This window comes from Quercus lobata, chromosome 2, assembly GCF_001633185.2.
Source record: "Quercus lobata isolate SW786 chromosome 2, ValleyOak3.0 Primary Assembly, whole genome shotgun sequence".
In the NCBI taxonomy this organism is placed as follows: Eukaryota; Viridiplantae; Streptophyta; class Magnoliopsida; order Fagales; family Fagaceae; genus Quercus; species Quercus lobata.
The window spans coordinates 14348202-14359093 of NC_044905.1; the positions used below are offsets into that span (position 1 = coordinate 14348202).

At 36.0% G+C, this 10892-nt stretch overlaps 1 protein-coding gene across 1 annotated transcript; it reads left to right on the forward strand.

Annotated features, from left to right (window-relative positions):
* Window positions 1–1821: 1821 nt before the first annotated feature.
* Window positions 1822–4275, forward strand: LOC115959842. Its single transcript, XM_031078454.1, has 4 exons — window positions 1822–1986; window positions 2067–2411; window positions 2802–2842; window positions 3816–4275. The coding sequence occupies exons 2-4, from the start codon at window positions 2304–2306 to the stop codon at window positions 4273–4275; spliced, it is 609 nt and encodes a 202-aa protein (XP_030934314.1). The 5' UTR covers window positions 1822–1986; window positions 2067–2303.
* Window positions 4276–10892: the final 6617 nt, after the last annotated feature.

Consider the following 10892-nt stretch of genomic DNA (forward strand, 5'->3'; position numbering starts at 1 on the left):
TAACTTTAAATTTTTTTTGGCAATTTTATATTGTAGCTGAGAAAATTTCAAATCTGATGTTTGTTTGGTGCTGCTTTTTACATGATTTTTTTTTTTTTTTAGGGTGAACTTTAACACGATTAAGAATGTCCAGAACAAGCCCTCAAAGTTGGTTAATTCTACTCTTCCAATGGTATGTCAACAAATTTGCTTTCCATTGGAAGGCTTTTCAATTACTCTGTCAACAAAAAGATTAGAATTACTTGCTTTATGATGATTGATGGATAAATGGTTTAGCTTCTTCTTCGCGTATCTTATAATTTGTGTTAAGAGATTTATTGATTCCAGAAAATTAATACTTGCATTTTCTAGAGAGAGAGAGAGGGAATTCACACCTGAATCTAAACTCAAATCTTAAATTCTGAATTTTACAATCAACTCAACCCTTCACAACGCATGTCACGTCATTATCATCCATGTTTTGTGGTATACTCCTGCATTGTTTATTTATTTATCATATAGTTATTTTCTTTCACATTGAACGCCATGGGTTCTATGTTAGAATCTTTTTAAGAAGCAAATTACACAAAAGTTTTAAGCTTGGGATTTTGGGATTGACTCGAGGACCTTCAGGGCAGAGGCCAGAGAGCAAGTGCTGATGAAAGTCCAATGTTCACATTTACAATATCGTTTTATTTTTGGAAAGTGCATAGATGTCTTAGATGGTTTTTTTACTCTCTTTTATCTCAACATTTAAATCACTTTGCTTGCATATTTTACTTAACTATATGATTTTACATCTCAATCAAACTTTTATATTTTGCAGAATGTTGAAGTGGATGACTTTGATGACTTTGGGATTGACTTGTATCCTATTCTTGAGGCGACCTTTTCTGGAGAGGACCTTGATGCTAACAAGAATGTATGCACTGGAAGTGATCAGAGAAATGATGCTCTTACAAGGTATAGTTGTTTTTGTGGAACTTTTAATTATGCAAGATTGTTGTTGTAGGGACATACTTATGGTTAATTCTTGGCTTATCCCCCCAATTTTCATAATTGATTCTTATGTGTATTCAAATGCTTGAAACCATCTAAGGAAGGATGTCAAAGACATGAAGGAAGTGACCTCAGTGAGGCTATTCCCAGGGGTATGTAATGTGTCCAAATGTATATTAAAAAATCAAGATGCAGCTTGATGCTTACCATGCTTAAATTTAAATGGCAGATCCTACACATTGTGGAGCTGAAGGGAATATGCCCCAGAAAAAGTCAATACTTAAAGTTGAAGAAGATAAAAATTTAGAAGGTAGGATATGTACTTAGTCATATCCTTATTTGTTCTTTTGGTCATTTGGTTTCAAATATCTGATTCTTTGTACTCATTGGAATTATGAAGGGTGATTGATGCTAATCCTCCGGCCATGCAAAACGCCTACTTGCCATCAAAGCTAAAGTGCTCTCTCTGTGATTCATTTTTCAAGGAGGCTGTGATGATACCTTGCTGCCAGCATAGTTTTTGTCAGAAATGTAAGTTTTTTTTCTTTTTTTTTGGTTATGTACATGTTATAATTGCTTAAATCGAATTGTTCTTTCTTCATTTTTAAGTTGTATGTTTCTTTAGAAATGTATAGACCGAAGCACAGAGCTTATGCATTTTTTTATCAATTGCCTAAAGTAAATAACAAAATGATTTGAGCCTAGTGAGAAGCTTATGTTTCTTCCTTTACAAAATTCTACAGGCAACCTTAATTTTTGATAGGCCTTGGTGATCCACAGTTGTTTTCTTTTTGTATCTGACATATTTGTACTTTGCTTGTGTATATTTTGGTACAAGCATTCGTCTAGTGCTGCTTGAGAAACGAAGGTGTCCTAAGTGTCTTTCTACCAGAGGCAGAGTAGAAGATCTACTACCAAATGTATCTCTTAGGCAAGCAATTGAACATTTCCTTGAGTCTCAAATTTTAAACACCGGTTTAGGCACTGCCTTTTGTCAATATGCTCCAGGTAGGAAAATTAGTTATATAAGTTTCCTTTCTTACACCTACTAAATTCTAGTGAATAACTAGTTATTAATCTAAAAGTAGACGGTGAATCTGGAATTCAAGCAAAAGATGTCTCTTGTGGTGTGACTATCCTTCAAAGAGAGCCAGAGCCCTACTCTCCCATTGCAACAGGGAGGGGATCCAATCAAATTATGTTAGAATCTGCTTATGACTTACAGATAAAAAATAATACATCCATGGGTGGCATTGGTATCAATCATTCGGGTGTGAAGAATCCTTTGAAAGCATCACCCATGTCACATAAGATAAACAAAATGAATGGAGAATGACATGACTCTTGTTATCCTGTGGACATCAAAAGTAGACCTGAGGACTTGGCTGCTTTTGATGATTTTCAAGGGGAAATTTTGGCCATGCACGAGGAAGGTATAATCTTATCAAAATTTTATGACCTCATTCTTTGGCAAATTCTTTAATTATGATATTCCCACTGTTAATAATGTGTTTGAGCTGCATTCTAAATGATTGTTACTAGCTTATAGTTCCTTATGATATTTATTGTCTGCATGTATTTATTTCTACTCTGAGATTGGCTCTGTTGCTCTAATTTTTCTATTTCTAATATTACCACAGCTAAATCCAGTCTAAAGAAAAAGAAGGGATTTTGGGTTAACAATGCTGTAGGTAGAATTTACATCTACGGTGTTTTTGTAGCCTCACTGCAAACCTCTTTAAGATTCCATCTCCAATATTATTATTATTTATTATTATTATTATTATTTTTTTTTCATTCTGATGCATATGGTAAAATTGTAGGTGGAGACAAGCCTTTTATGGAGTCTGGAAGATACAGAAAGGTACCAATTTTCACAAAAAACTTGCATTCGTTATATGTTACCAAGTGAAAATCTTTTTAGTTTTTCAACAACTACGCACAATTAAATCCTTTCATTCTATGGGGGGCATAATTGGCTTCCTTATGGACTAAGAATTTGGGATGCCCAGCTTGGGGGTCCGAATAGGAGTATTACTTAAGAATCTGATTCCTGACCCTGAGAATATTTTGGTGGGTTTTTGTGAAGTTTTAAATGTTGTGCTCATGAACCTTTGTTTTTGGTCCATCAACTCTGATTTTGCTGATATGATTGTACCGATGTTTTCATCTCAAAGTCACGTTGTATTTGTCTAAGCCATATTGTGTTGGCGTTTTTGTTGTATTTTTCTCTGTTTATTTATTTTTTGGGTCCATTCCCTTGTTGCAATTAGCATGCCAACTTTTTCAGTCCATCTACTCTTACCATTCTTACATGATTGTACCAACGCTTTCACATAAAAGTCTTTTGCATTTGTTTAAACCAAATTGTGTTGCCGTTTTCATTTTGTATTTCTTTTTTTTTTTGGGGGGGGGGGGGGGGTGTGGCCATTTGCTTGTTTCAATTCGTATGCCAACTTTTTTTTCTTGGTACTTTGGCTCAAATTGGTGGCCAATATCAACTTATCACATGCTATGAACTTATAATAAAAAATACTACACATCATGTTATATGATTCCCTATAATGATTCTAAAGTTGAGATTTGCATTGCATCAAAATTCCTCCTCATTTGGATTATTACCAAGCTATAACAACATTAGCAACAACCAAGCTTCAGTCCCCAAATCTTGGAGTCAGCTTTGGATCCTTAATATATATATTTGTCCTAATTTTTATTACTATTTCTTTGCTCAACAGAGAACTATCTCGTAATGATTATGAAAATGATGATTTTAGTAAGAGGGGTCCCTATAATGAGATAGAAAGATCACATGACCGTAAATCTTCTTTAAACAGGGAAAGGAGTGTTAGTTACTCTGAGGACAGCTTCACTCAGAGGTCACAGAAGAAACATCAGCGTGATAATTATGTACATGATAACAACTTGGTTGATGAAAGATGTGAGAAGGGATCTCATCCCTCAATTGCTGTTAGGGATCTGAGGTCACATCATCACACACAAAGATCAAGTTCAGAAGTAGAAGATATGCCCAGTAGCCCAAAGTGGCATAGTAAAAGGAGGCATGTACACCACCATACCAGCTTCGAGAAGCACAGTGAAAGAAGGGATAAATGCGGAAGTGATTCTAGTCGGAGTCACCATCAAACTTGCAAAGAAAAAGAGGTTGAAAGAAAGAGAAATAGATCTGATATCAAACGGCAATTAGAAGAGTGCACATATATGAAACTTCTAATTTGGAGAGTGCACTTTTTGCTTGCTTATATTGTTAATTACAATAGGTTTTATATCACCTGATTAATTATAACACATATGGAACTGAATCTCGGTTACTTTGGTAATTTTTCTTTTCACATGAGTTTTATTAATTATACCATCCCTTTTTATGTCACAGATTATAATGGCTTGGTTCAAGGGGGTCCAAAGAGAGATTAGCCTGCAGGGATGGATGAGGACTAGTTGAAATGGCAATTGATATTTTGGTCATGCTTTTAGTTCTCATAAGCAGGTTCTTGGACTTCGTTAGGCATCTGTTGTTTTCTTTCAGATGCCAAAAACTTCGTTTGTAAGAAAATTTTGTTTAGGGTAGCAAAAGTGTCCTATTTTTTGCTTTGTATATTGTGCTATGGTTGGGAGTGATGGCGGTTTTACATAGAAAGTCCAAATCATTTTGTTGAGAACCTGAATCATGTTATTTGTAAAGGTTGTAAATGAATAAACATTCCATGACATGGTTTAAACTTGATGTTCTGGCAAAAGGAAATATAAATGTCACAGGCAAAGAACTGGCAAGTCAAATTAGGAAAGATATCAACATGTAGAAATGAAGAATTGTAATATATAACAGGGTAAATGAGCATAAGGGACTGACTTCTATAATAGATTGGCACCCATGATTGTGAGAAAAGCCTTAAGTTAGCATGGTTTCTCTTGTGGACAGAGACAGTGGGTTAATTGCTAAATGTATTACCTACGTCAAAAATTTTCATTTGATGTTGCACTTACGTCGTACCACAACACTGAACTAAATGGTAATAGGCTAATAGCAATTATTTGGCAAAAACCAACTTAACTCGATGGGTTGGGCTGGATCGAGTATCGGTTTTAGTGGATCCACGAGTTAGCTTCACTCCTTTATTTGTATGCTTGGTTCAAAGTGAAACTAAGTTTGAACATTCAGTACTCCAAGGCTTGGTTCATTTACATCTCTATTTATTACACTAAATTTATTGTTTTCAAATGAGTGAGAGGTACGATTTCCACTTTTCTTTTCTTTTATTTTCTTGTTGAATATCCCATTGTATTTCAGATGCTTGTATCATTGGTCCTAATAAACCTTTCTTCAATTAGATGTTAGTGTAAATGTACCATAGCGAGTATATGAAGTATGAAGACAGAGAAATAAACACTCCCATTATCTTACACTTCATTCTAGATAAGGGTGGCAAAATCAACCTAAACCCATTTACCCACACAAACACACTCAATTATTAATTGGGTTAAATAAGTATTGGAATTTTATGTATTGGAATTTTACTCTTTTGTTGCTAAATGCAACCTGTTACACCAATCAATTGGTTTTGTAGATTTTGACTTATTGGTTTAATAAGATGATGATGCAAAATCTTTTTTGTTTAGTAGTTACACTGTTGCTCTCCTAGGAATTTTCTCTTATTCATTCTCTAGTATATAATCTGTGTCTTACAAGGCCTCATAAAGGCATGCCGTTGCAGATGAGAAGATGCAGGGAAGTTAGTTCAGTTTCAAACTGATTCTGAAATTGGTGTAAAAAAATAAAAATAAAAATTCTAGTGGAACTCGAATATATACCATTATTTTTTTAAAAAAAAATAGTGTAAATCGAGTATTAGACACTCAATTTCAAGTCAGTACTCGAGTTCAATAGCTGCGAGTACGCTAAGCCGAGAGTTCAAAAATATTTATTGCCAAATGCCATTGGCATTGTGCCCAGTGGAAATCGAGTCTCTTAAACTCGATTTCCATTTGGGTGGCATGATGGTAAATAAACCATCATAAATCGACCCTTTGAAACTCAATTTATAATAGTAGTTATTTACCATCCTGCCACCCAAATGGAAATCGAGTTTAAGAGACTCGATTTCCACTAGGATTTTCTTCTTCTTTTTCTTCCCCCACCTGCATTAAACCAGATCCATAACACATTCCACTAGGAATTTTTTTTCCCTTCCCCCACCTACAGTAGTAAACCAGATTCAGACACATCACACGGGCTACGTAAAGATACGAGCATAATATGTATATATATATATATATATATATTTTATACCACCAGTTAAAGGGAGAGAGTACACGAGATACAAAAAAAAAAAAAAAAAAAAAAAAAAAAACTGGATTAAACCAGTTACTATTCATGGGCATTATAGTTGCCCTTTTACCTACAGAGCAGACATATTTAACCATTACATGAGGCATACAAAAAACATTACTAGCTATCATTGAACTTGCCAAAATACTATCATTGCTGGCATTATAGGCAAACGCTGCACAACACAACTAATGTAACGAGTACAATGGATAATGAATAGTTCAATTACAACAACATTCAGTCATGAACAAAATAACAACTGAGTCGATACAACATAGTTTACATAGTCACCTAGCACTTGTCCATACCAAAGATAACCATAACTCCCACGTACAATGCCATTCTGAAATCGAGTCTCCGCTCATGAGAATCGCTTGTCGAAGCCCCACGGGAATTGGGACATCTTCTACGATTATGCCTCTCTTCATGACACACTCTGCATCGCTGCCTCGATTGAATCTCCCTCAAGTCCGGATCTTCCCTCTGACTTCCTCGTTCTCGTCGTACCCCATCCATTTCATTCCTTATTCTTGACTTCACAGGACGATCTTTGGCCCTTAACAGCTATGGGTCAAGCACCCACCGTGGTCCGCGAACGTCCCTCCACAATGACTCTGACTGTAACATGGCGTTCTCCAAACTGTAACATGGGTCAATATAGGTGGTCGCATCGAGGTGCAGACCTTGAAGGACTTTAATTGCATGTGAACAAGGGATCTTAATGTTTTGCCACTTTCCACAACCACATGTTCTAGCAAATACGTGCACTTCATGACTGTGGTTTTCCCCTCCACCTCTATGGTCGTTGTATGGGTTGACCACTTGATATACACCAGCTTTATGATTAAAATTCCTCAGAGTATGTCCTCCAACTTTCTCCGCATTTTTGTTATAGATCCCCATTGTATGATCACTCCACACCTTATCTTGAGAGAGATGAGAAGTAATTTCTTTATGTCGATCGTGGAAATATGCAACAAGTTTGCACCAAGTGAACTTAACCATTGCAGCAATGAGCAAACCGCAGGCACCTTTAAGTACCCCATTAAAGCACTCAGAGATATTGGTTGTCATTGCCTTGTAACGTCTTCCACCATCATGTGACTGGGTCCATTTGTCCAAATTCTCACTCATTATGTGTATGGTATCGGGTGTGCAATATTGGGATTATCAGGTTCTACACCCCTCAGTGCATTAATCTCAACATCCTTAATGGTTTGCATTATGGACTCAAATTTAGCTTCATGAGTCGCATATCCAGCTTTCAAGGCCAATGCCTTTAGAGTCGGGTGATTAAAGTGTGTGTTGAAGTTACTAGCAACATGTCGAAGACAATATCGGTGAAATACCTATATGCTTCCGTCATCACCTCTAGGCCACTCTGCAATGGCGCATTTGACACTTTTATGTCAGTAAAAAATAATGCAAATGCCCTCGTTAAGTATCACATGCCCTATCGAACTCCTAAGACACTCTAAAAATCACCCTCCCAAACTACGCCCTAACTCCTTGTCCACAACAGTAAAGGTGAGAGGCAAAACCTTTTGGTTAGCATTGGTTGCCATTGCAATCATCAACACCCCTCGATATTTACCATACAAATGAGTCATATCAATACTGATCACTGGCCTGCAATATCTGAATGCAGCAATGCATGGAGCGAATGCCCATAATACATAACGCAGTAAAGTAGTACCAGGTTCCCTAGATATGGTGAAATAGTTGTACTGGGTACCTGGATCCTGATCCAAGTATGCCATCAACAACTTTAGCAACCTTTGGTAAGACTCCTCCCAATTCCCAAATATCTTAGCAATTGCCTTTTGTTTTGCGCCCCATATCTTATAGTAAGAAAACTCATGATTATACTTAGAATGTATGATCTCCTAGAGCTCATCAATACAAGCAGCATGATTTTGTCGCAATTTTCCCACAATTTCTGATGCAACAAAATTAATATTCATCATTTTACTGTCTATTCGCAAACCAAAGGGTATACAACTTTGTGGACCCATATAAGACGTGACCATCCACAGACTATTAAGTTTAGCCTTCATGAATGCCCCAACGTACCGCTTGCAGTTGGTGTCAATGCATGCGGCGCATAATTTAGTTTTGGTCGACCTTCGGATAAAAAAATTTTCTATTCTCCTTTGCTGCGTATATTATCAATGCACACTTCACCGCCTCCCATCTTCTTAAGTAGAAACAAATGGTATTTGATGACATGAAGGATCAACTATATCTTGTCAAGTATTTGCGTAGAATGACTTGGCAGGAGGTGTGTAGGCAATTGTCGTATTTGTATCATGCTAGATGCCAATTTCATCGTCTGCATTACCTTCATCATGGTACTCCATATTTTCCTCTTCAAAATTAAGAACAAGTTCATGGTCATCCACATCCCTGTCAAAGTCGCCTCGCTCAATCCTTTCTTCGTACTCATCCATATCATCAAGATTTTCACCATTATTCACAGCATGATCTTCGTCTTCGTCTTCATCTTCCTCCCCTAAATGTGTCTCTTGAGGTTGGAGTGTTTCGCCAGAATTAATGGCATGATCTTGAGATGGGAGCGTATAACTTCCCATTATATAGCCTCCCATTGTAGTGCATCCATCATCTAGGGCTGTAAATTGTAAAGATATAGTTGTTTGTTGCACCTCCTCAATATCAGCTTCTGCAAGCGGCTCTGAACTTACGTACAACTCAGCAGTATTTACTTGGGGCATTTTATGGATCCTATTAAACATGATCTTTACATATTTGTCTTCTTTGATCGCCATATACTCGTAATTTATCCGTTCATGAAGGACTTCTTATGGGTAACAATAAATAATCTGTATGTCATAACAAGCAGGGTTCAAATTCAATTCTTCCATTATTTTCTTCTTCAAATCATTTAACATTTCAACTTACGGTGTATCATCATGTAGTAGCATTCGATACTCGACCCTTTAAATGGGAATTCGTCAATCTCTTCAGGATTGACAAGGGTCCACCGTAGTATACATTTATATCAATATTCTTTAAAAATTATGAACCTATTAGAGTCAAGTGTAATATGTTAGTGACATATTTTATTTCTTTCATTTAACAGTGACAGCAAAACCTTTTCTATCTACTCAAAGTTCAAAAATTACAACTTGTCACCCCACATTTGCATATACTCACCTCACATCACATACAAACACACTCAATCATTATCATTTTGTACTCAAACAAATAAAAAAGCTAAAGACAATAAACACCCCCATTACAAAATTTCAACTCATTCTAACAAAAAAATAAAGAAAAATGTTAAACTCAACAAAAAAAATAGTCATGATAAAAAGCCTAACAATACATATATCTACAATATTTTTTACTTTTTATAAAAGCCTAAGTTAGTTTATATACACTAACTTGTTAGAGTTATGCATATACAAACCCCACATTTGCATATACTCACCCTATCACATACAAACACACTAACTTGTTAAATCATATGCATATACAAACCCCACATTTGCATACACTCACCCTAGCACATACACACACTCAATCATTATCATTTGTTCTTAAAATAAAAAAATAAAAATTCATTAATCATACTTAAAAAAAAAAAAAACACTAAACACACACAAGTCTCACCCCATTACAAACCTTCAAATCATTCTATCAAAAATATAAAGAACAATATCAAACCAAACCAAAAAAAAAAAAAAAGTCATGATATACATACCCATAAAAAAACCTAACAATAATAACAACTAAAGAGAGTGAGAAGCCTTACCTGACATGAGCATGTGAAAATATGGAGGGTGAGTTTGATTTGAGGTTTTGAAATGGGGTGAGTTTTGTATGAGAGAGAGAGAGAGAGAGAGAGAGAGAGAGAGAGAGAGAGCTGCTGGGTTTTTTGGAGGAAAAAACGGAAAGACCCCAGACCCACATTGTATAGCCTAAAGTTCAGTAGCTGCCCTAACCACGTGGCAGTCTGTGGATCATAGATTAAAAATCGAGTCTCTAAGACTCAATTTCCATGTGAAAAGGCCCAGGTGGAAATCGAGTCTCTAAGACTGATTTCCACGTGGAAAAGAAGCCAGCTCAGACTCCGTCAAAACATGAAAACCGAGCCTTTTAAGGCTTGGTTTATAAGCCCAAAATCGAGCCTCTTAGGCTCGAGATGTTAGTAAATAATATAGTTTGAGAATTGGGCCTACTAACAAAATAGTTTGAAAATCAGGGTTAATTACCCATTTTGGCCCTGTTAAAATGGGAAAACTTTCACTACATCATGCACACACAACAATTTTTAGTCATTTGTGGGGACAATGATAATGGTGCAGGAATGTTGTGTGGCTAGAAGCAATTTGATTTTAAAGAAGCTGAACATTCATCATTTCATCATTCATAATGGAACAAACATAGAAAATAAATCTTGCTATGTTCAAATAAAGCATAGAATAAAAAGATTGAATTTGAGAGTGCCAAATTAGAATATGTTCAAGAACCCAGGCAGGTCATGCACACAGTAGTTTTATTTTTAAGACATCTGTGATAATGGTAACACTGTACACAACAAGTT

Coding starts and splice junctions, on each gene's coding strand:
- LOC115959842 (XM_031078454.1), top strand. CDS start 2,304: ATGGAGAATGACATGACTCTTGTTATCCTGTGGACATCAAAAGTAGAC. Junction 2,412..2,801: donor TTTGGCCATGCACGAGGAAG/GTATAATCTTAT, acceptor GTAAAATTGTAG/GTGGAGACAAGCCTTTTATG. Junction 2,843..3,815: donor AGTCTGGAAGATACAGAAAG/GTACCAATTTTC, acceptor TTCTTTAAACAG/GGAAAGGAGTGTTAGTTACT.